This window comes from Gymnodraco acuticeps, unplaced genomic scaffold (genome assembly GCF_902827175.1).
Source record: "Gymnodraco acuticeps unplaced genomic scaffold, fGymAcu1.1, whole genome shotgun sequence".
NCBI lineage: Eukaryota > Metazoa > Chordata > Actinopteri > Perciformes > Bathydraconidae > Gymnodraco > Gymnodraco acuticeps.
Window position 1 is genome coordinate 650488 of NW_022989900.1, and position 26679 is coordinate 677166.

At 45.4% G+C, this 26679-nt stretch overlaps 1 protein-coding gene across 2 annotated transcripts in view; it reads right to left on the reverse strand.

Annotated features, from left to right (window-relative positions):
- The window catches only part of doc2a (double C2-like domains, alpha), a 185735-nt gene that overhangs the window by 73326 nt on the left and 85730 nt on the right, over nt 1-26679 (reverse strand). For both annotated transcript variants that reach the window (XM_034206677.1, XM_034206682.1), the window contains exon 3: nt 26073-26152. In XM_034206677.1, the coding sequence (XP_034062568.1) occupies nt 26073-26152 (80 nt within the window). The remainder of the gene's footprint in view (nt 1-26072; nt 26153-26679) is intronic.

Here is a 26679-nt window from a genome sequence, read left to right on the forward strand (position 1 = left end):
TATCATCAGCATAAAAATGTAAAGTAGCTTCATCCACATTTTCACCTAAACTGTTGATATATATGGAGAATAAAAGTGGACCTAAAACAGAACCTTGAGGAACACCATTAGCAATGTTTAACCACTCAGAAGACAGCCCATCAAAGTGAACACATTGGGACCTTTCAGAGAGGTAGTTCACAAACCAACCCACTGCATGGCTGGATATGCCGATACTGAGTAGCCTCTGCTTTAAGATGCGATGATCGACGGTATCAAACGCTTTGGAAAGGTCAATAAATAGAGCTGCACAACTTTGCTTATTGTCTAAAATACTCGTAATGTCATTCACCACTTTCATTGTGGCAGTGATGGTGCTATGTTGTTTTCTGAAGCCTGACTGATGTTTAGACAGGATATCATTTTTACATAAAAACTCCTTTACCTGTTCACTCACTAGGCGTTCGAGCACCTTCGCCAGAACTGACAATTTAGAGATTGGCCTATAGTTATTTAAAATAGTTGCCTCCCCTCCTTTTAGTAAAGGCAAGACATAAGCTGACTTCCATATTTTTGGAATTGCATTTGTGCTGAGGGAGAGGTTAAAAAGAGTAGTAAGAGGAAGAGCAATACAATCTGCAGCTATCTTTAAAAAGAAAGGTTCTACGTTGTCCGGGCCAGCCGGTTTCTTAGGATCTAGCTTAGATAAGGCTTCATGAACAACATTGACAGTAAAAGGAGTAAAACTGAAAGGGTTTTCCAGACCACATTGTTCAGAGTCACAGATTGGGGTGTTCACAGAAGCAGAGTTAGTCACAGAATCAAACATAGAACCGCAGGACACAAAATGCTCATTAAAGCAATTTAACATAGTGGCCCTGTCCGATATAGTGCCAGATGCTGTGGTAAGGCACGGAGGTAGCTCATTACGGATCTCACCGGTGGATATCGATTTTATTGCTTTCCAAAATTTCCTAGGATTATTTAGGTTTTCTGTGGTAACTGACAAATAGTACTTCGACTTTGCACTTTTGACATTTGAAGTGAAGCTATTCCTTGGCTGCCTAAAACGCAGCCACTCTACCTCTTAGCCTGATTGCCTAGCCTTTGCCCAGGCCTTGTTTCTCTCATGAAGGAGACTAGACAGCTCAGCAGAAAACCAAGGATTGTCTCGCCCCTTTACTCTAAATTTACGCAGGGGTGCATGTCTATCAATCATCTCCATAAAACCAAGATAAAAATAAGACCATGCGGTTTCCACATCAGCACACAGATCGATTTTACCCCAATCAAAATCAAACAGATCATGCACAAACCCTGCTCAACAAAATGTTTTTTGTCTCTCTTAATGATAATGCAAGGTTTAACCTTTTGGACCTTAGTGTCCCTAATTGTGGCTACAACACAGTGATCGCTCACATTTGCAAATACTCCCACAGATGAATATTTATGGGGAACATTAGTTAAAATGAGATCAATTAGGGAGGATTTATTAGGGGACTTAATATTTGGGCGAGTAGGACTGTCAACAATCTGAGTAACATTCAAAGAGATACAAAGGTTTTTAAAATCCTCTGACACTGCAGTTAACCAGTCCCAGTTAAAATCTCCAAGTAGCACTATTTCCTTGTAGTCTAGTTGTGATAAAAGATTTGCTAGTGAAGACAAGGAGTCTTTGACAGCTGAGGGGGGTCTGTAACAACTCACTACCATGACCTGTTGACCCTTTGCCACTTCTATATTTATGGCTAAAAATTCAAATTGCTTACTGATAGATTTGGAAACTACAGCGGTTACACTGAACTTATTCTTAACATAAATGGCAACGCCACCACCTTTATTAGGCCGGTCGGTACGATACACATTAAAACCATTTAAGGCAATGTCAGAAGCCAAAATAGATTTGTTTAGCCATGTTTCTGATAAGACAATGACGTCAGCGTCAGTCGATTTTGCCCAGATACGGACAACATCTAGTTTACCTAACAGACTGCGCACATTCAAGTGGATGAAACCCAACCCAGACCTAGCTTTAAAATCAGCAGGAGTAGCGATCTGACTACTACTACTGGGCGGACCAGGGTTAGGTTGTACATTTCCTGACAGTAATAACAACAAAAAAACCAGGCATCTTTTCCTCTTAAACGACACAAATACATTGTCATCTAATTTAGAAACACCGGAAAAGTCTGCGAGAGTGTGATTAGAGCTTAAGAAGCAGTCCTGAAGAACCATCATCGCAGGAAAATAAAAAAGACAAACATATTTTGTCGAGCAGATTGACTGTGACAAGGCAATCGGTAATTGTTTGAGCAACACATCCGAACCTTTGCAGGGGATGCCCACTGCGGGTGGCAGAACAGACCTGAATCCAGTAGTCTTCTCAGAATGACTAGAGATCTTCTCATAGTCCAAAACAGTTAATAGGCACAGCAGAATCCCGATATGGGCCATTTTCCCAGACCAGCACACAGTATCCGCGATGTTCCTGGAGCAAAATCAGCACAGCAGCAAAGGACAGGCGAAAATAGCAGCGTGGAAGCGCTCCGGTCCCTCCGTGATATCCCCGGGGTGAAAGCAGGCCTCTGCAAGAGCAGAACCAGGACAGGTGGAAAGCAGGCCCCAGCGGTGGTAAAATCCTCCTCCGCACAGCAGCACACGCCCGGTGGAAGCAGGCCAAGCCCGAAGCGTGGATCCACTCCGTCTCTCCGCGACGACTCCGGGATAAAACCCTCTCCAGTACAGCCGTATTCTACAGGTGGGAGCAGGCCTCCGTAGATCGCAGATCGCAGGCAGCAAACAGGTGGAGCCGCTCCGTCTCTTCGTGACGAGCAGGCCTCCGTAAATCGCAGATCGCATGCAGCAACAGGTGGAGCCGCTCCGTCTCTTCGCTCCGTCTGTACAACCGCACTCGACAGGTGGGAGTAGGCCTTCTTGCAGCTGAGAGCGGTTGGGGAGACATGGCTTTGCTGGGAATTTTTTATAAGGGGCTTAATGATGAGTTAAAGGATGAACTAGCTGCTAGGGATGAAACCTCCTCCTTAGAGGAGTTGATTTCTCTAGCGATACGACTAGATAACCGCCTCCGCGAGAGGCGTAGGGAGAGATCAGGAAAACATAGCTCCACCTCCTTTCCCCCTCCGTCCAAGTTTCCTAGTCGGCCGGCATTCTCTGGACCTTCTCGCCATCCTCCTGACTCCGGGCCTCCCAGACCTTCTCCAGCTACCCAGGTCTCTCCCTTCTTTATGGAGGAGCCCATGCAGCTGGGAAGGATGACGCTTACTCCATCAGAACGTCAACGCCGTCTTCGTCAGAGACTCTGCTTCTACTGTGGCCAGGCTGGTCACGTCAGCGCCGGTTGTCCCTCTCTGCCAAAAGACCTGGCTCATCAGCGACAGGGGGAGCACTGATGAGCCACACATCTATCAACTCAGCCTCCTCCAACCGCATCCCAGTCAAAGGTACTATTTCCTGGTCTCAGAACTCTCTTCCGCTGCAGGTCTTGATTGATTCTGGTGCGGATGACAATTTCATTGACTCTGACTTTGTGATGCAGTCTAAACTCCCTTTTGAGCTTCTTCCAGAACCTAAGGATGTGTTTGCCTTAGATGGGAGACTCCTAGCCCAAGTCACTCACCGTACTGCTCCAGGTTCCCTCAAGATCTCTGGTAACCATCACGAGATAATCTCCCTGTACCTTATCCCCTCACCCATGTCGCCACTCGTTTTAGGTTTTCCGTGGTTGAAGCTCCATAACCCCCACATAGATTGGGCCAACTCGTCTATCGTTAACTGGAGTCTATTCTGTCACTCACATTGTTTACACTCTGTTGTACCCCCCACAGTTACTAGAGCACCAGATCCCTCCAAACCCATTGATCTCACCTCTGTACCCCCTGAATATCACAGCGTCAAGGAGGTTTTCAGCAAGGACCACGCTCTATCCTTGCCGCCTCACCGGCCTTACGATTGTGCCATAGATTTGCTCCCTGTCACCCCCTTTCCGTCTAGTAAACTGTACAATATCTCCAGGCCAGAGAAGGAGGCCATGGAGAGTTACATCTCTGACTCACTCGCTGCTGGGCTTATTCGCCCCTCTTCATCGCCTATGGGCGCAGGTTTCTTTTTTGTGGACAAGAAGGATAAGATCATACGCCCTTGCATAGACTACAGAGGGCTTAATGAGATCACAGTCAAGAACAAGTACCCCCTTTCACTCATAGACTCAGCCTTTGTTCCCCTTCATGAAGCCACCATCTTCACTAAGTTGGATCTTCGCAATGCGTACCACCTGGTGAGAATAAAGGAGGGGGATGAGTGGAAGACTGCATTCAATACTCCCAGGGGACATTTTGAGTATTTAGTAATGCCTTTTGGGTTAACGAACGCACCTGGGGTTTTTCAAGCTATGATTAATGATGTCTTGCGTGACATGTTAAACAGGTTTGTTTTTGTGTACTTTGATGACATCCTAATCTTCTCTCGCACTCTTCAGGAGCATGTCCAGCATGTTAGGCTGGTACTGCAGAGACTTCTTGAGAACAGACTGTACGTTAAGGCTGAGAAGTGCGAGTTTCATGCCTCTTCTGTGAGTTTCCTGGGTTTTATCGTCGACAAGGGACAATTAAGGACTGACCCCGCCAAGGTCCAAGCAGTGACCGAGTGGCCCACTCCTTCTAACAGGAAGCAGTTGCAAAGGTTTCTGGGCTTTGCTAACTTTTATAGGAGGTTTATTCGGGACTATAGTAGGGTAGCAGTACCTCTGACTAAACTCACCTCTGTCAAGTTGCCTTATGAGTGGTCTCCTGCAGCTGAGGCAGCTTTTGTAAAACTGAAATGTTTGTTTTCCACTGCTCCTGTGCTCTCTCATTCTGATCGAGGGGTCCAGTTTGTGGTGGAGGTGGATGCCTCTGATTCTGGAGTGGGGGCAGTATTATCCCAGCATTCCCCCTCAGACCAGAAGCTCCACCCTTGTGCGTTCTTCTCTCGCCGGCTGACCCCTGCTGAGAGGAATTACGACGTTGGTAATCGGGAGTTGCTGGCAGTGGTTCTGGCCCTTCAAGAATGGAGGCACTGGCTGGAGGGAGCCACCCATCCTTTTATAGTATGGACAGACCATAATAATTTGGCTTACCTTCGCTCTGCACTCAGGCTCAACTCGCGCCAGGCTCGGTGGGCTCTCTTCCTGGGACGGTTCAACTTTACCTTGACCTACCGGCCTGGCTCCAGGAATGTGAAGGCTGACGCCTTGTCCCGGCAGTTCGCCTCCCCAGTGGAGGATTCAAGAGATGTAACCATTCTGCCATCTTCCTGTGTCGTGGGAGCAGCTAGATGGGAGATTGAAAGGGTGGTCCAGGAGGCCCAGGAGGACCATCCAGCGGCTCAGGATTGTCCACCAGACTGCTGTTCGTTTCCCCCGATGCTAGATCTCCAGTGCTCCAGTGGGGACACGCGTCCAAAGTTGCCTGTCATGCAGGTTTTCATCGGACCCTGGCCCTAATTCAACAACGCTTCTGGTGGCCCACTATGTCCGCAGACACGAAGGAGTATGTCTCAGTCTGTTCCATCTGTGCCCGCAGCAAGGCCTCACATCAGGCCCCCGCTGGCCTGCTTTGCCCCCTTCCCATTCCCCACCGGCCCTGGTCCTACATTGCGGTGGATTTTGTGACTGGTCTCCCACCATCAGACGGGAACGACACTATTCTGACCATCGTTGACCGTTTCTCTAAGGCTGTGCACTTTGTCCCCCTGCCTAAACTACCTTCTGCCCTCGAGACTGCCACTCTTCTCACCCAGCATGTTTTTAGGCTGCATGGTATCCCTCAGGATATTGTTTCAGACAGGGGTCTGCAGTTTTCCTCCCAAGTTTGGAGGGCCTTTTGCCGGGCATTGGGGGCGTCGGCCAGTTTGTCCTCTGGGTACCATCCCCAGACCAATGGCCAGACGGAGCGGGCAAATCAGGACCTGGGAACGGCTCTTTGTTGTGTTGCCTCTCGAAACCCAGCCTCATGGTCTCTTCATCTGCCATGGGTTGAGTACGCCCACAACTCCCTGGTGTGCTCTGCCACAGGTATGTCACCCTTTATGGCAGTGACCACCAACTGGCGGCCCGCGGGCCACATCCGGCCCGCCAGACATTATCATCCGGCCCGCACAACGGGGGTGACTGTGGCGTTGGCGGAGTGGTTAGTGCGTTTTTTTTTTTACAACGTCTCGGGAGTAAGGTGCAGTACCGGAGTCCAACAGAGAGGCAGCAGCTGCGGGTCAGTAGACTGCGTACTGTGAAACCTTCCCTGCCTTGAAGAAGAAGTGATCCTTCGTTGTGAAGAGTCTGCTTTGTGCGCTCCGCACCACAGCAGTAGCCCCGCTGCGACAGAGTCCAACAGAGAGGCAGCAGCTGCGGGTCAGTAGACTGCGTACTGTGAAACCTTCCCTGCCTTGAAGAAGAAGTGATCCTTCGTTGTGAAGAGTCTGCTTTGTGCGCTCCGCACCACAGCAGTAGCCCCGCTGCGACAGAGTCCAACAGAGAGGCAGGAGCTGCGGGACAGTAGCCTAGAAGCAGGGTTGGGTTGTAACGGCGTTACGTAATCAGAGTACAAAAATCAAGTGTATTCAGCTGGCGTTACATTTGAAAAACGAGTAATCTGATTACAGTTACTTTCGTAAACCTGAAGTGAATACATTTTGGAATACTTATTGGAATTATTGGTGGAAAAGTTTCCTCACAAAATGTAATATTCATTACCGGCGGAACTGTGTGCACACTGCACAGCGCTGCAGCGTGTCTGTGAGCGAGAGAGAGATGCAGCGTGTCTGTGAGGCCCCGCCCCCCACACGCAGATGAGAGAGAGGGATCTCTTTTAAAATATATTGAAAGTTAGAAACGGAGATGGTTAGATAAAATGTGAAAGATAACGTTTATGTAGCATTTCTTTATTGTCGAAATGATGACATTTATAACGGGATGAAATCAAAGGAGAGAGAGAGAGAGAGAGATAATGAATTGCAACTACTGGCGCATATATATATATATATATATATATATATATATATATATATATATATATATATGCGCCAGTAGTTGCAATACTGTAGTTTATGCAATTTAGGCCTATACATTGTTTATGTGCCAGTGTGTCCATGGTTTTGAGTCTGTGTGTGTGTTGAGCGCAGCGCCGTCTGCTTTTTGCAGTACAGTAACTAAAGTAGGACTAAGCATACCGGTAGTTTCTGTGGACCTGTCTGCCCGTTTTGTGAGTGCACTGCGCGCGTGCGCACTTGTGTGGCATTGTTTGGAGCTAATTAAAATAGCGTCCCCCCCAGTAAAAAAATCCCCACTACACCACTGCTCGAACACAACTCCTACAGTCTCGTACTCCCTCCACACACATCGGAAAACGCACACACACACACACCTGGAAGGGGCGGTCTCTCCCTAACTCCCATCAACAACATTTTCTAAATAAGTTTACAAATGTACTAAAACTGTGCACACCATCTGATAACTGAAATAACTATTAACTTGGACACGCTACAATATCATTAATATTTACATTAAAACATTCCTTTGACACTTATAACATTACTTTGCAAGGTAAGCACAACCAAAATAAGTTTGTAAAAGCAGAATTTGAACACTGTTTCTGTGCTCCTACAATATTTTTGTATAATAATGTAGCGTTCTACAAAGGGAGTTGGAAACAGGCTTCAAGTTATGGAGGGTTTATTAACTCCTTTGTTCACACACGGACACAGGTTTGTACAGGTTGTAGGTTTATCCTCACACACTACACCCCAACTCACACCCATATATAGTAGTGTCTACGTCACAACTTCCCCGCCCTCCCCCCTCTGCTCCCCAAACCACGGGCCCGCACCTCGACCAGCATCACTGTGCAGCTCTGTGATTGGCAGAGAGACGGGGGATGCTTGAGTGACACACTCAGCACCCTATACAAGGTCGCTACACTGCACCCCTACTACAAAGTTCCTCGCCCACGACGAACAAATAAAACCTAGCACAAACACTATAGCTAAACACTGTTAGTTGACTAGGAAGGTCTGGGTGGACTACCATTCCTTCCAGTGAGACCAGGGCGCATTATTGCCCTCTACAGGAAACGAGGGGTCTCACTATACACTCTAACTACCACACACAGTCTCTGAACCGACTCAGGGTTCGTGTCTGCTTTCTCGGCAGGGGGGCTGGGGTCAGGGGGACAGAGGGTGCCGGTTCTGATCCAGGCGGGGAAAAGGGGAAGAAAGTGGGGGGAAACTCAGACACTGACGGGGGGCTGCTGCTCCGCCTGCTGCTCCGCCTGCCGGGGGACCTGAGTGGAGGTATCGAGGGGGAGGCTGTGGGCCCCGGTGTCCCTTGGGCATGTGGAGAAGCGACTCCTCTGTAAGGAGCCAACCTGTCTCTGTGGAGTACAACTTTTCTCCCCTTGGGAGGCAGCTGCACCCTGTAGACCACTTCCCCCACCCTCTCCAGTACTCTGCAGGGACCAACCCACTGGCTGTCCAGTTTTGGGCACTAGCCTTTCTTCCGTTGTGGGCTGTAGACCCAGACCAACTCCCCGGCCCGGAAGTGCTGCCCTCTTGTCCTGGTGTCATAGTTCCGTTTCTGTTTCACTCCAGCACTTTTCTGCTGATCGCGGGCAAAGGCCTGAGCGGAATCAAGGCGGTCCTGAAGTCTCCTGGCGTACTCAGGCCCTGGAGGCGTGTCCAGGGAATCTGGCGGTTGACCAAATGCCAAAACAGCAGGGGTTCAAAGCTCTCTCCCCAACATGAGGAGGGCAGGAGAACAGGCTGAGGACTCCTGGACTGCAGAGCGACATGCCATGAGCACAAGGGGCAGATGCTCGTCCCAGTCGCGCTGGTGCTGAGACGGCCCTCAGTCCGCAGGGTCACCTGAGGTAATAAATACTCACATTTTCCCTAGTTGTGCAGTCACATGTGCACAGGGGCAGGGCCGCCCCTCCCTACAGGCCAATCACGCAGGCTGCATGGGGCCCCGCCTTGTGCAGGGGGCCCCGCCCAGAGGGCCTCAGCTGCTGTGCGCAGTTCTCCGCTCAGTTCTCCGCGCACCCCCCGCGAGAGTGAGAGGTGACAAGAGGAGCACGTCTGTAACCCGACACCGTTGCAATGAATCGACATCTGACCAATCACGGCTTTGATACGGCCATTAGTGCAGGTGAAGAGATGTCGGTGAAAAGACAGTTTCAGTCCGGCGCAAAAAACAAAACATGAAGAAACTAGCGCATCACTCGAAGGTGGGTTATTGTATGAGTCAAATGTACAACTTACGAATGTTGTATAAGTCAAATTGCCATCTTAAAACATCAGCTGCAATTCACGACATGAAGAAGGCAGTCTCTGCAGAGCATATAGGCTAATGGAGATGTAGTTATTTCCAGCATTCTTTATTTACCATTCATTCATTATGTTATGCCTTTGATCTGCTGATGTACAGGAGGAAGAGTGATAAACTGTCTGTCTACTTGGCTTACATAACAGTTAAAGTTTACAGCCTAAAAACATGGAGCATTTGTTCCCCTTTTATTCATTTTTATGTCAATTTGCACATTTCATGGTGATGCTTAGCCTCTCCCCTTAACTCCTAACAGTCATCATCATGTCAACCACAACACAGAGAAATACTGATAGAAATGTGTGTGTAGTTGTTGATACATTGCTGACAGAGGGAACTAGAATACAGATTTAAGAAATATCCGTTTTTGAGCATGTCATAAGCATATGTTTTGTCTTGACTATATTACAACTATATTATAATAAAACAATATAGTATTTGTATTATTGAATTGATTATGATTATCATTATTAGTAGAAGTAGTTTATTTGCATTAATTATGTTTTTATCTTTTTGAGGCTAGTATTTGGCAGGAAATGCAAAATTCACCTGTAAACGCATACTGAACGACATACATGCACATTTACCATTTACCTCACTGTATAAAAAAGTAACCGTTGATAATAATAATAAACAGGAATTATATTTGCAAAGTAGCCTACTTTGTTTCCAAAAAAAAAAAGTTCACTCCTGTCGGTTGGGGGGGGCCTCATCTCACAATGTCGCTTGGTGCCCCAATTTGGCCAGGGGCGGCCCTGCACAGGGGTGTAAGACTGACTCTGATGTGACATTGTCTGATACTATGTTTGTGCCGATGCTTCCAGATGAAGCTGTGTCCGAGGAAAAGCCAGAAGATGTGGCTTCCCCTTCTCACGAGGATGTCGCGAGACCAACGCAACATGCCGGCTCAGACACGCCTCCCGCCAGACCGACTCTCCCGGTAATCCGAGAGTGTCTGCTAGGCTATCAGTTAGTCATCTTCGGTCTATTGTTAGCCTTACGGTACCTTGAGATTTGTGTGGGATCTAGCTTTTGGTTAATTGTGATTGCTACGATCCCTTCATGTTATGGACTCGCCTGTACCGGCACCGCCAGCGGCTCACACAATGGGCTCTGATCCAACGGGACTACCAAATTAGATACCCGCCATATAAAAGGGCTCAGAGAGTGTGTTGGCCGATGACATGTCCAGGTTGGTTGGTGTTATTCGTGTGTGTGTGTGTGTGTGTTATTAGATAGGATCGTTAGTGTGTGTAGTTTGACAAAACCTGTGGGTTTGTGTTTAAGGGGAGGGGGGGGGTGTGACGGCTGTCGCCTCTCCGGTCCTGTTAATCCTGTTTTGCTATCCTGTTATGTAAATAAACTGTGTGGTTGCTTCAACGTGATTGGCTACCAACTCCTGGTTCCGCCCCCTGATTGGAGCACGCCGGGCCCGACACGCTCCAATCCCCGTGCCATCCCAGCGCACACCTGCCAGAGATGACGCTACAAAGCCTGGGGACAGCTATCACTCGGGAGGCTCTGTTGCGATCAGACGCCTCACACATCTTGCTCCTGTGTGCACACATCAAACTTAAGCTAGTAGATTGTATTTGACTCTTGTGTTAGGGGCAGGGTTCGAGTTACGTGGGAGCCAATGGGAGCTGAGCTCCCATAAGGAGGTGCCTGAGCTCCCACGGACCCAATGAAATCAAACATCTGTGGGGGTCGCTAATATACATTACCAACAACCATTATTTTGATCACAAATAATGCGTTTTTCAATGTAATGAGTATTATTTACGTTAACGAGGTAAATAGGCAAACAAAACAATGTTTTCCAAAAGAACTACGCTTCGTATTCTCTCTTGAATGACAATATGCCTGCACTTCACCTCTAAGGTGCGCAATAAAATATTGCGCAATCTATGCCTGTGAGGCTGTGAACGTGCTGCACGCGCCCGAAGAATGAACCGTTATACAGACATTCAAATATATTTACAAGATACACACATACTACGAGTACCGTAGGCTAGCAGACGAGTACTATGCCGCCCAAAAAAAGGCCACTGCTGCCGACGGGGTCTACAAGCCTGGCTAGTTTTGGTTTTCTCACAAAGAAACAAAAAACAGCTTTTGACAACCAAAATGCACCTGCTAGCGTGACAGCTAGCACTAACCTTGCAGCTACGGAGGATGCTGTCTTTGCTAGCGGACCTGATGCTGTTGAATGTGGGACCACCTGCACACACGAAGAAAGTTCCGAAGCGGAGCGGCATGAGGAGGCAGGAGGTACTGCTACAGAAGGACTGCCACTTAACTGGGGACACAATCAGTGGAGATCCTGGAAAGAAAGAAACACCTGGCTGTTTTCAAAGGAGGGTGGTCTTGGATGCCTCGTCTGTAAGGAAGCCAAGACTCTCTTACTTTCGGAGAAAAAATATGGAACGCATTTGGCGGATGCCTGGATCAATGGGACTGTGAGTAGCCCTGTGCAGAAGCAGTTGCGGATTTTGTTTTACATACACCGCGACTCTATTGCTCATAAACGAGCTGTTGAAATAGCGGAGCTCAAACTAAAACAAGTGCTTCCGAAGAAAGTTGCAGAACTCAGCTCCAGCCTGTTTAACGACACAGCTAGTTCGTTCAGGGCAGCCTATACTGTCGCTAAAGAAAGGTTGCCTTATACATTACATTACATTACATTTAGCTGACGCTTTTATCCAAAGAGACTTACAATAAGTACATTCGACCAGGAAGACACAACCTTGAAGAAAACAGAATCATATAAGTACATCAGGTTTCATAGAGCCAAAACATTTCAAGTGCTACTCAACTGGCTTTAGATAAGCCAGTCCTTTATTAGTATATAAGTGCTTTGTTAATAGTTCTATCGCTCGAAGTGGAGTCGAAAGAGATGAGTTTTCAGTCTGCGTCGGAAGATGTGCAAGCTATCTGCCGTCCTGATGTCAATGGGGAGCTCATTCCACCATCTTGGAGCCAGGATAGCAAACCCACGTGTTTTTGCCGATGGGAACTTGGGTCCCCCTCGCAGCGAGGGCGCAGCGAGTCGTTTGGCTGATGCAGAGCGTAGTGCACGCGCTGGGGTGTACCGTTTAACCATGTCCTGGATGTACGAAGGGCCAGATCTATTCGCGGCATGGTAAGCAAGTACCAGTGTCTTGAAGTGGATTCTAGCAGTTACCGGAAGCCAGTGAAGGGAGCGGAGGAGCGGAGTGGTGTGGGAAAATGTAGGAAGGTTGAAGACCAGACGAGCCGCTGCATTCTGGATGAGCTGCAGAGGTCGGATGGCACATGCAGGTAGACCAGCCAGGAGGGAGTTGCAGTAGTCTAGGTGTGAGATGACGAGAGCCTGGACCAGAACCTGCGTCGCTTACTGTATCAGCTGGGGACGTATCTTCCTGATGTTGTAAAGCGTGTATCTGCAGCAACGGGTTGTGGCATCTATGTTTGCAGTGAAGGACAGGTTGTTATCTAGGGTCACACCCAGATTCCTTGCAGTCTGAGGTGCCGATGTTGATTGTTAGGTCAAGAGTGGGACAATCTTTTCCCGGAAGGAAGAGCAGCTCAGTCTTGTCAAGGTTGAGCTTGAGGTGATGAGCAGACATCCACTGAGAGATGTCAGCTAGACAAGCAGAGATGCGTGCGACGACCTGGGTCTCTGAGCGGGGAAAGGACAGAATTAATTGGGTGTCGTCAGCGTAGCAGTGGTATGAAAAACCATGCGGGCTAATGACTGATCCGAGTGAGTTTGTGTACAGGGAGAAAATTGAAACCCATTATGCAACTTAATGAGATGAATGGTGCGACAGTCGGCCCTGCTCACAGATCCGATCATTCATGTGCCCAGATTGTGGAGCACATTGCACAAGAGATGAAAAGGAAATGTATTTCTAATATCAAATCACTTGATTCCCGTATTAGTCTAACGCTAGACGAAAGCACAATTCATGGACGCGCATACATGATTATTTATGTCAGGTGCGATGTCACTGGGAATGGAGATATGGACAATGTGTATTTTGACATTGTTGAACTGGACCAGGGCACTGATGCAGAGTCGCTGTGTAGCGCACTGAAAAACAGCCTCCAGGCGGGGGGAATGGATGAAGAGTTTCTTCATAAAAACCTAATTAGCATAGCCACAGACGGTGCTGCCGTGCTAACCGGGAGACAGAATGGACTCATAGCCAGGCTGAAAAAGGATTTCCCTCGTCTTCAGGCAGTTCATTGTCTAGCTCATCGTTTGGAATTAGCGGTGAATGATTCATTGAAGGCTGTGGCAGGCTGTAATCATTTAGAGTTTTTCCTCGCTAAACTCTATTCTCTTTACCACCAGTCCACGAAAAACGCCAGGGAGTTAGAGGAAGCGGCTGCGGAACTGAACATGCAGATTCTGAAAATCGGACAAGTCTTTACAATTAGATGGGTTTCCAGCAGTTACAACACTGTCAAAGCTGTGCTGAAGGACTTCCCAGTGTTAGCACATCACTTTAAATCTGCTAGTGAAGATGGCTCACGTTCCGGTGCAGAGAAAGCCAAGTACACTGGTTTACTAAAGCATCTGACATCCACTGGATTCCTCACTGATTTAGCGACAATGAAAGACGTGTTACGTGAATTACAAAGTCTCTCCCTGAAATTACAGAAACGCGACACGTCCCTGGTTGATGCAAGCCGTTACATACATCAGACGATCGAGGTGCTCTCTGCCATGAAGGACAACGATGGGAAAACTGAACTAAAAGTCAAAGCGGGCATAACAAGCGGCCAGTTCAAAGGGGTTGATATTAGAGAAACTCAACCTAAAGTAAAGAAGTCCCAATTTTACCAGTCAATCCTTGATAATCTCACCAGGCGTCTCCCCGATAGTGAGCTGGTAACTATGTTGAAGCCTCTGGATCAGCACTTCTGGCCAAAAGAGAGGACAGAGCTTGTTCTGTTTGGAGAAAGGGAGGTGGGGAAGTTTGCTAAACTTCTCGGAGAGTCCGCAACTGAAGCTGTCAGTGAGTTCAGAGACTGGAAACTTCAACAACAAGGCAAGGAACATCAGGGTAAAACCTTGAAAAGAATGATAGTGGTGAGCAACACTGTTCTTCCGACATCTGCAGAGTGCGAGAGGGGCACCGACTGCAAGACCAGGAACCGGCTGCGAGCCAGAAGCCTCAACGCATTGTTGTTTGTGGACTTAAATGGGCCTCCTATCAACAAATTTTACCCTTTCCCATTCATCCAATCGTGGATAAATAAAGGACATCGGACTTCCACATCATGGGTTCCAGGACCGCGACCACAGCCTGCTGAAAACAGACCACTTTGGGCTATTTTATCTGCGTAAAGGTGCGTGTGTGTCTGTGTGTGCGTGTGTGTGTGTGTTTGTTGGACCACGTAAAGTGAAGTCAGTCTCTCTCTCTCGTTTTATCTGTGAGAGCTAATTTTTGTATTTTCTTTAATTTGTATAGCTCTTACGTTGTTATTGATTGTGTACGAGTTCATGTGTTTGAGCATGCGCAGTCTGTCCTGAAGTTGTGGAGAGAGAGTAAAACCTAATAAACGGAGGCGCTGTTTGTGACGCTCCACAAGTACAGAGTTCCTGAGTTTTTGTGATTTTGTAATTATCTTTGAAGCCCTAACACATCAGACACTAATTGTATACTCTCAAGGGTGTGCAATATATACCATCAGTTGGATTCTGCACCTCCAAGGTGCGCAATACATTATTGCGCAATCTATGCCTGTGTGCGTGCGCGCCTGCACGTGCGCGCGTTCAGGCGCAGGCATGCGTTAGTTTTAAAGACCCCCATAGAGCTCAGTTTATAACTCGAACCCTGGTTAGGGGTGTTTAGTTATGTGTTTAGAGTAGCGTGTGGTGATATCTGTTTAGCGTAGCGTGTTCTGTTATGTGTTTAGAGTAGCGTGTTTTGTTTCCCTTTCGTAAGCTGCGTTTACCTGCAGCCTCCTTCCAATTAGTGTTGACTGGAAGTGATCTCAGGTGTGTCAACTAGGCTCCTTTTTTAGAGTCCTCTTTCTGTTTCTAGCAGTAGATTTGCGCCCTTTTGGCTCCTTTGTTTGGCTTAGGCTATTTTTGTTTCATCTTGTTGTACACCTTCATTGTTATTTATTAAACCCTATTATAATTATTACCAAATCCATTCTGGTGTGTGTTGTTTTCCTCTACCCTAGAGGGCGACGTAACAAATATAAATGATTTGCTCTGGCCAAATGTTTTCATTGCATTTACAGACCCTTGTAACCCTCTGATACCACCCAATGAATGCACTGACTTGCTTGTAGAACCACGCTACACAAAGCAGATAGCAACACCTATGAAAACTTAAGCACAGACATTTAAAAAAAGGGGCTACTGTATCGACATTTTTAAATTATATTTAAAGAAAAGGCCCTGACAAAACAGCAGGGCTCTATTTCAATAACTTAACTATAGAATCAAAGACAGCAACAGCTGACATAAAATCAATCAATCAATCAATGTTTATTTATATAGCCCAATATCACAAATGTTACATTTGTCTCAGTGGACTTCACAATTTGTAAAATCTTTGCTGAGCCTAAGGATAATCATATATAACATATAATAAATATATTGCAATGCTCAAAACAGCAGCATTCAACAGTCTCTAATCCTTGGATATTACATGTCACTGCATGCATGCACGGAGCAGCTGTAGCGCGGAGATCATCATATCATTCTGTCTTGTATTACTTAACAAAAAAAAACTAAAAATGGCTCGTTCGCGGGCGCGAGCCGGCTCCCGTCGTTCACTTAAAAGAGTGACCATCACTCCATCACTACCATGGAGCTCCCCGGAAAGGGAGGGACTTCGCCTCTCTATTAGTGTAAATATCACAGGAGCAGCAAAACGCTATTTGTCAGCATGTTTTTTGACAATTGCACTTTTTCTTTTAACATGGTAGCGGCTGCAAACGCTGCACAATTATTTTGTTTCTATCCATCCTATAGTTTTGTTAATTATCATCACAGCCTCACAGAGGTGCTAATGTGGCGGCACGCTTGGATTTGATAACCCTGAGCAATCTGATGTAATATGAGAGCAGCATCGAGCCTCTGATCCCAGGGCATGTGTGACTCTCCACATACGGTTATCTTTTTAATATGCAAAGAAACAAGAGGGATGGGCGTTTCTATGAGGTTTGATTGGTAACAAACAATTCAGCCATTTTGGAGATATTAATGTCTAAATTCAGAAAAACCAGTAAGTTTGGAGTTTAACATCAGAAGGCCATTTGTATGTGACTCAAAGGGTGCGGGAGCAATTACTACATTATTTGCACAAATTCTTTATGAATTTGAGCCCTAGCCCCATGCTCTGCACACTCCTGGTACGCTGTTACTGTAGCTGAATAATTTCAACATACTGAAAAAAATGTCCAACCACATGGAGAACATAAAACATTGTTGGCCGAGAGGGGCAAATGTCACAACGGCCCCAAACACTTCCATATGGAGAGACGTTTTTCGGATTCAAAAACGCCGCAATTTTTTTCCGCAAGAACTCAAAACACATTGGTTATAGGGACACTAAAAATGTGGTGTTCGAGGCCAACTGTCACTGTCATGATTCCTTCTGCTTTTATTGCAGATCTGCTGTAAGCTAACTCATTTCAAATATACTGACAAAACAGTTAGAGTTATGAAACAGGCTAACTCTGCAAACAGTGACAACTTTATAATCCCTGAACATCAAACACTTCAGTCCCAGCTGTGTGCATCACTTTTTAGTGTCCCCGTTTCCATTGTGTTTTCAGCATCTTGAATTTTTTTTAGGGCTGTCAATCGATTAAAATATTTAATCGCGATTACTCGCATGATGTCCATAGTTAATCGCACATTTTTTATCTGTTCTAAATGTACCTTAGAGGAATATTTTTCAAGTTTTTAATACTCTTATCAACATATGAGTGGACAAATATGCTTTATGCAAATGTTTGTTTATGATCATTGGAACAATGACAATATTCTCCTGAATATTTTCAATACAACAACCTGGACCGAGCTCTCTCTCTCTCTTCACGCTCTCCCAACTCTGTCTACTTCTGAGCACTGAGCCAGTTGTCCAAACAGACAAGCCTGTTTACAGTTGTCGGCGAAATGCCGCTCCTCTGTCTTCATAACAGTCAAAGCATGGGACTGAAGTTCACTCTGTGGGTCAAAATGCGCTGTGATGTTCAATCGACACGTTGGATGCGATCCGAATTATCTAACGCAGCCCCTCGTCCTCCACAATGTTTAGCTGTAGCCACCCATTTAGCTATCGCTGTTGTTGTCCAGGCGTCTCCCCGGCAACATTTTAACCGCAAGCGAGTGGCAGGAGCGGGGCTGTCAGCATCAGCTATGAGTAGGGTTGCAAAGGGGCGGAACATTTCTGGTAAATTTCCGGAAAGTTTCCATGTGAAGTTAAGCTGGGGAATTTTGGAAATATTCGATGCAAAATTAAACAAAAAACGTGACATTTTAACAGATTTTAGAGCAGAAGTAGAACAGAACAAGTTTTAATTATTTTATTGAACAATTATTTGTTTCATTGAAGAACGAAAACAGGAATGTTGAGTTAAATATTACTCATCCCCCCCCAATCCCACTCATAAAAAAATTAGCAAAAATGCACCCCCCATCCAAAAATCCCTACAAAGTCCCATTCAAAATGTTAAATGAAAATATGTGGCTTTATTTGTCTTGTGCTTTGGGCTCAAAAGTGTGATCCAGTCTTCTCGAAATCATCTGTGCATGTGATGGAGGAATGCACAGTGCCTGCAGGGGGTGTGGTCTCAATAGCCATGCAGTAAGCAGTGTGCTATGGCATGGATATTCAAGTGTACTTGAATGGCATCTGTTTGTTTTAGTCAAGATTATGCTAAAATATACTTTCCCCATCTATATTTAAGTTCCCTAAGAGCCAACCTTCAATTTAGAAAACTCCCAGTTTATTCCCGTTAATTTCCATGGAAAGTTTCCATCTTTGAAAATTCCCGGAATTTTGCAGCTGTGAGCTTGGCTTGCTGTTTTTTTTGTATCCGTATCTCTTGCTAGAATCTCCCACCATCCAACTAACAACAACAACAACAACGTCAAGCCTTTGGGCTCTGAAACTACGGCGCGGGCCCAGGACAAATACACATGCGTTAATCGCACGTTAAAATAATTAGTGGCGTTAAAAAAAATTGCTTTAAATTGTTATTAACGCGTTAACTTGACAGCCCTAATTTTTTTAGATTGAAAGTGTTTTGTATTTACAGCGTTTCGTGCTTTTAGTAAAACCCTGTGCTTTTTTCTTCAAGTCGGTGAATATTTTCTAAATGCTGGGCATGTTTCGTCAAGTTGGCAAGATGTTTCTTCATTTGCATGTGTTTTGGCATTTGTGTTTTTGTATTTGCATCGTTTTAAAAACTGCAGCACGTTTCTCCTAATGGAAATGTTTTAGGCCGTTGTAGCGTGTTTGCACATGTCGGCCAACGTACAGCCATAATTGAAAAATCAATGTCAAGAAAACGTGCACATATTAAGAAGATTAAGGTCAGTATACTGTATGAAGTGTGGATATTTCAACAAATTGACCCAGGGGAAGAAACTATGAAATCCTTTGAAAGTCTCCTCATTATGTCATATTATCAGTATATTGAGCTGAAAAATAGATTAGCTTTCATTTATAAACTGTTCAAAATCTCTCCTCACAGCAGGCGGTGGAGCTAATCCCACCCTTCGGGTCTGAAACTACGATTTTCCCTCGATAACACAGAGGGAGATCATTACCATGTAAGTAGGTCCTCAAATAAAGAAATCACAGGAGGAGACAAAGGAGGCAAAGCTCAGGGACAGCGGGCGCTCAGATTATCTCCCGTTCTCCCAGATAATGAGGATCACTTCTGTAATGTGGCTCTATTGCACTCCATTTGTGATAAACTTCAGAAAGAACATCTGAGTATTTGTATTTGTGTCAGTAACACTGCAGGTTACATTCTGTTTTTCCCTTTCATTAACCATGACGTTTTTGCACATAGTGTACCCTCCCTAACTCCATTCAGATTTGAATTAAAAACTGGAACTACTTTACACACTTGAAAAACAATTAAGAAACCACTCCAAACTTTTCTTAAAACTCAATGTATACATGTAGGGCAGCCATTCCATTCCAGTGTCTGTTGAATTGTTGGTCTATTGCCTATTTTTTACATTTTATATTGTTTTATTGAGAAAAACTCTAATGTATCTTCCTACTGTTTTCCCATTTTGGCATCAATAAAGTTCATCTAATCTAATGTAACAGACACCAAAGCAGAGTTCCCTGTCTTGTAATCACCATGTGGATCCTCAAAGAAACACACTACAAACAAACTACAGATGGTGTGTGCTCTGTTCACTTCCCCTGCAGGACATGATTAAATCCACATGGGATCGTGCATATAAATCCTTTAACACACAGTTCCCTTTTATCTCCTCTCACACACACCTACAGACAGAATCATACACACTACATTACAACAGAGAAACACATTGATTATCTTGTTACAATGGCATTTGTCACATAAAGGGATATATATATATATATATATAGAGCAAGAAAACAGTCTGTTCTTTAAGTTCATGTGTCGAAAGCATGAAAAGGATATGAGATAAATGGCACATGCGACTCTCGGTCAGGACCCTCTCTAATACACTGTGAAGCTATACATGTCAAACCAGTGGGGGACTGAGGCTGTCTGAGGGGCGGGAAAAATAATGACACCAGCTGCATGAGGGAATGGGTCGTTAGCTCACAGAAGGTTTAATAGCATGTAGCGCAGCAGTATATACTATGTCAGTGCTCCCTAAAGGAAACGTTTTCTCTCCACTGGAATGGCTAAATAACGTTTTCTCCATTGGAATGGCTAAATAACGTTTTCTCTCCATTGGAATGGCTAAATAAAGTTTTCTCCACTGGAACGGCTAAATAACGTTTTCTCCATTGGAATGGCTAAATAACGTTTTCTTCATTGGAATGACTACATAACGTTTTCTCCATTGGAATGACTACATAACGTTTTCTCCACTGGAATGGCTAAATAACGTTTTCTCCACTGGAATGGCTAAATAACGTTTTCTCCATTGGAATGGCTAAATAACGTTTTCTCCATTGGAATGACTAAATAACGTTTTTTCCATTGGAATGACTAAATAACATTTTCTCCACTGGAATGGCTAAATAACGTTTTCTCCACTGGAATGGCTAAATAACGTTTTTTCCATTGGAATGGCTAAATAACGTTTTCTCCATTGGAATGGCTAAATAACGTTATCTCTCCACTGGAATGGCTAAATAACGTTTTTTCCATTGGAATGGCTAAATAACGTTTTCTCCATTGGAATGGCTAAATAACGTTATCTCTCCATTGGAATGGCTAAATAACGTTATCTCTCCATTGGAATGGCTAAATAAATGTTCTCCACTGGAATGGCTAAATAAAGTTTTCTCCACTGGAATGGCTAAATAACATTTTCTCCATTGGAATGGCTAAATAACGTTTTATCCATTGGAATGACTACATAACTTTTTCTCCACGAGAAGGGAACTAACTATATGTAATTTTTTCCACTGGGGCACTATATACATTTTTATATTCTGGCAATGGCACTTTAATAACAATTTAGACAATGAAAAGGCACTTTATCACGTTTTATCAACGGGAATGGCACTTTATCATAATTTTCTTAATTAGAATGGGATTTTATCAGGTTTTCAGCAGTGCCTCGCTCGCCTTTAGCTCCATTGTTGTTGCTGATGGGAGGTTGTCAAGTCTTTCTTCCCACCGAGTGACTCTTTCACTGCTTATGCTCGGTGTTCCGATGGGTGGGACGCTCTTCAGGAAACTTTTCCTGGATTTAAGGCGGCTTTTGGCTGGCACATGGCCAAAGAGAAGATGTCTTTGGTCAGTAGACTGTTGTTGGCGCTCTTTCTTGCTTGGTGCATTTTGTCGTATCTCTGGTGGGGCTATGCCTGCCAGGATGTACAGACGGTCTGTAGGTGTTGATTTCAGGCAGCCTGTGATAATGTGGCAGCTAGCATTGAGGGCGGGATCCAGCTTCTTGGCATGGGCAGCTCGTTCCCATACTGGGCAGGCATACTCGGCAGCTGAGTGACCACACTAGCAGAGGGCTAGTGTGGTTGACTTCAGAGTCTGTGGGTTTGCACCCCAGGTCGTGCCGGTGAGCTTGCGGATGATGTTATTCCTCGCACTCACTTTGCACTTAGTCTTCTCAGTGTGGGTCTTAAAAGAGAGGCATCTGTCCAGGGTTACCCCTAGGTAGACTGGGTGCTCACAGTGTTCAAGGGAGGATCCTGACCAGCTGACCTTCAGTTGGCGCTTGGCTTCACGGTTTCTCAGGTGGAAGGCACACACCTGTGTCTTAGATGGGTTTGCACGTAGGTGGTTCTCTTCATAGTAAGGTGTTAGCTCTGCCAGAGCGTTAGAGAGTCTGTCTTCCACAGTTTTGAAATCAGTGGCTTGTGCACCTATGCCAAGATCGTCTGCATAGATGAAGCGGCGGGTGTCTACACTTTTTGGTTGGTCGTTGGTGTAGATGTTAAAGAGAAGTGGTGCAAGCACACTTCCCTGTGGGAGGCCATTCCTGAGTCTTCACCACCTGCTTTTCTTTCCTCCTAGCTCAACGAAGAAGTGCCTATTTTCAAGCATGCTTTCAATCAGCTCTGTCAGGCGGGTGTCTCTTGTGGTCTCCAGGATCTTACTGAGGAGACGTCTATGGTCTATGGTTGTATCATAGGCAGCTGAGAGGTCGACAAACACTGCACCAGTTACCATCCCTTCCTCATATCCGTCTTCGATGTACTGGGTGAGGTTGAGTACTTGGCTAGTTGTCGACTTGCCAGGGCGGAAACCTGCTTGTTCAGGGGTGAGGTGTTCGTCAACAAAGGCACCAATTCTGTTGAGGATCAGACGTTCAAAGAGTTTGTAGGTGTGGCTCAAAAGTGAGATTGGTCTGAAGTTCTTGGGAGCGGATGGTTCTTTCCCAGGGTTCAGCAGTGCTATAATGTGGGCTTTCTTCCAGATGTTAGGAAGCTTGTGTGTTGTTAAGCACTCATTGTAGAGCTGTAGGAGCCACGTCTTTGCCTTGTGACCGAAGTGCTTGATCTGTTCCGTTGCGATAGTATCCAGTCCAATTGCCTTTCCTGGTTTGAGGATAGAGATTCCCCCTTCCAGCTCTTCCATAGTGAGCTGTCTTGTAAAAGCAGGGTCCTCGATGTATTTCTTGCGGTTCAGCTTGGTCTTTTTCCCTCTCTTTCTACTCTTTCCATTTTCGAGCAATTGGTTGGCAACTTGGTTGGCCATGACTTTTGGGTGCTGAGGAGCTGCTTTAGGGTCACCTCGTAGCTTGTGAATAAGTGCCCATGCTTTCTTGCTGTTTTTTGACATGTCTGTGGACTCTATAAGAGCATTCCAGGTCTTGCTTCGCTCTTGGGCAATGCTTTCCATCACTTTCTCGCCTTGGGTAGTTGTTTCATCTGAGAAGGGATCTGCTTCAAACATGCTGACGTAGTTGTCATAGAGTCCTGCACAGTCCTTTGAAAGTCCCGGTATATATTCAACTCTACATCCTCGTGGGATATGTTTCCGAGCAGTTTTCAGCACCAGGTTAGCAAATTGGTCGTAGTTCTTGCTAACTGGTATTATGTTTGTGATCTTTTCTTCCAGCTCGTTGGTGAAACCTTTCCAGACTGCTTTCTTGTAATTGAAGCGCCTTTTAAAGGGCACGATGGTTGGGACTACAGCCGCATTGATTAGGATCCCAATGGGGCGGTGTTGGCTTGATGGAATAAGGTCCAGCACCGTCTTTTTACACAGTCCAGCGATGTTACTTGTGACTATGGTGAGATCTGGGTTGTAGCCACGTTTCCAGCGAGCACTGAAAAACGAGTGTGGTAGTTTGGGGTCATGGATCAGACTTAGTTGGTTAGTATCCATCCAGTCCTCTACTGCTTCTCCATCCTTGTTCATTTCAGTGTAGCCCCACTGGGTACTGTGGCTGTTGAAGTCACCAATAAGGATCTGTGGTTTGCCGTGTATTTTGGGGATTGGCTGGGAAAATACAAAGTCTACAGGTGGTGGTTTGTAGACAGATGTTACTACAACACTGCTTAGCTCAACAGATAGGACTTCGATATTATGGCCATCTGATTATCTGTATCTTCTATAGCTGAGCCTGTTTTTACAAAAATAGCACTGCTGCACTGCCGGTGAGGTCACTCAATAGCCAGGAACATTCCTGGTATGGTGGGGCGATTGTTTTCACTCCCTCTGTGCGTCTCTTGCAAACAGAGGACGTCACAGTGTTGCTTGCTGCATAGGTCGGCTAAGATGGTTTGTTTTGCAGAGGAGAACCCTTCAATGTTCACAGATATGACTGTCAGTACCGGTCTTGAGGGGGTCCCTCGTTTACGGCATCGTCCTTTGTGTCTATCTCCAGGCATGGTGTTTTCTCTTGATGTTCTGTGGCTTACTTACAGCTTTCAGCGTAGCTTGTAGCGTAGCTTGTGCAGACTAGCTTGCGGCTAGCGTAGCTTGTGGCTTGTAGCGTGGCTTGTAGCGTAGCTTGTGGCTGTTTTGTAGCTTGTAACTGTTGATGATAGGATTAGCAGTATCTAGTCGATCTAGTTGATCTTGTCGATCTTGTTGATCTCGTCAATACTCCCAGGGCCGCGACGTGGACTCTCCTTTCATGGCCCCTCCCCCACTAATTGTTCACTATTGGCAGCAGACTATAGGCTTCAGAGTAAGCATTTTTTGTTTTTTAATTGTTTTTATTTGTTTTATTTTATACCAGCTGTCATGTGTCATTAATATATAGGCTACACAAGTTGTAATATCAGAATAGGATATCGATATCAGAGTAGCACATATTAACAAAGGTATCCCAACTGTAGCTGTGTACATGACAGGATGTATGATTATTACCTAGAAGAGGTCTGTTTTAGGCATATGATAGCTATGTGATTAACATGATGATTCAGCCTCTAGATAGACATGTGACAAGCATGATCATGTCTGACGTGCATCTTAGCTAATCTGAACTAAACATTGTATACTGCTTTGAACCGGTATTCCTCCGTCTTCTGACTGTGTAACTCCCTCTCTTGTATATAAAGGGCTGTCAGTCGATTACAATATTTAATCGCATGATTGTCCATAGTTAATCGTGATTAATCGCAAAGTAATCGCAAATTGTTTGTCTGTTCTAAATGTACCTTAGAGGGATATTTTTCAAGTTGTAATACTCTTATCAACATATGAGTGGACAAATATGCTTTATGCAAATGTTTGTTTATTATCATTTGAACAATGACAAATATTCTCATGAATATTAAATGCAACAACCTCTGAACATTAAAAATATTCGCCTCAATTCAACCTGGAACCTCTCTCATACAATAATACAATACAAAGTGTGTGTGTGTGTGTGTGTGTGTGTGTGTGTGTGTGTGTGTGTGTGTGTGTGTGTGTGTGCACGTGTGTGTGTGTGTGTGTGTGTGCACGTGTGTGTTTGCACGTGTGTGTGTGTGTGTGTGTGTGTGTGTGCACGTGTGTGTGTGTGTGTTTGCACGTGTGTGTGTGTGTGTGTGCACGTGTGTGTTTGCACGTGTGTGTGTGTGTGTGTTTGCACGTGTGTGTGTGTGTGTGTGTGTGTGTGTGCACGTGTGTGTTTGCACGTGTATGTGTGTGTGTTTGCACGTGTGTGTGTGTGTGTGTGTGTGTGTGTGTGTGTGTGTGTGTGTGTGTTGGATCGTTGGAGCTATGTGCAACTCAAGGCATATGCTCGAACGGGAGCTGCCTGGACGCTGCAATCATGTTGCGCACTATCCGTGCTGAGTGTGCTGACTTTTCGTACAATGCCCCACTGTCTGGCTACCTGCATAAAGTCAAGTGCTCGGCGCAGTTGTTGGCGAAATGTCGCTCCTCTGTTTTCATTGAAACAGCTCCTTATATCCGTTAGCGCAGCTAGCTAGCACCAGATGCTAACAACAACAATACACGTAAGGTGTGCGCGTTCTCTCACTCTCGCTCGCTCGCACCACATTATACACACACCCTCCCGGTCCTCCCGATGGCCAGTCGGTGCCTGCCGGTGAGCGTGGAAGTGTGGTCTGCGAGCGGCAGGAGCGGGGCTGACAGCATCAGCTTGTAGATGGTATTTTAAACTCCATGCGCAGAGGACAAAAAAAACACATGCGTTAAAATAATTAGTGGCGTTAATTTTTTTTGCGTTAACGCGTTATTAACAGCCCTAATATATGTATATCAGCATGTGAAGGACACTGTTTTCAGGAACTAGTTGTACCAAATGCTCTGTATGTGATGACTACTTCCATTCTTGAGAGGATATATCCATGTATCCTGATTTGAAACTTAAGCCGGTGACGAGTGATATTTCTCTAACACTTACCTTGGCATGTGCGTTTATTTAACAAACACTTTCAAAATGTAAAATGCTGTGACTTTCGAATCACTTTCCCTTTTGTGTTTTTTATCAACTCACAGTCACAGTATTTTGTGCACAATTACGGGAAATGCAATAAAAAATGTCCAATGGAGGAACTCCAGACCACTTGGAAAACAAGTTTTACAAACCACTCTGCAGCTCAACCTACATCCCTGCTCACAGAAGCAGTTTTCACTCATCTCTTCAGAGTGTTACCTTGGCGCGCAGCAGCCTGCAGTGCAGCTCACTGGACCTCTGCTCGTACCTCAGCTCAAACTCCAGTGTTCCCAGAGCGGCTGAGGAGGAAAAAACAAAGGAAGGACAGAACTCATTAAAGGAAAAAAACATTGCATCAGAAGAAAGATATGAAAAATCAGTCGGAATCAAATCAAAGCATGAACAGAGAAATCCAATTTAATGGAGCAGCTGCTGCCACATGGATCTGAACACAACACTTCACATGTCAACACGGAAAATCCTCTTAGAAGAAACACATTCGTCAGGGCGCCTTACATACATGCACACAAACTGTGTGTAAATGTATAAGCTCATACATCAAACACAACCTGGTGTTCTTCCAGTGCGTTATATAAGAGCGCACATACAGGATGTGATTCACAGGGATTCAAACGTTTATTTTAGGCATCAGCTCTCATAAAACCAACAAACCTCTGCTTACTCTACACATTGTATTCTTATGCTAAACTATAATCTTCTTCACACTGCGGTGTGTTTGTCAACCTGGAGGCTCGCCCACTTCCTGTTCAGATTCTGTTTATCAGAGGCCCTTTCTCATTTCACTAATTTCCCCTCCTCGACTCCT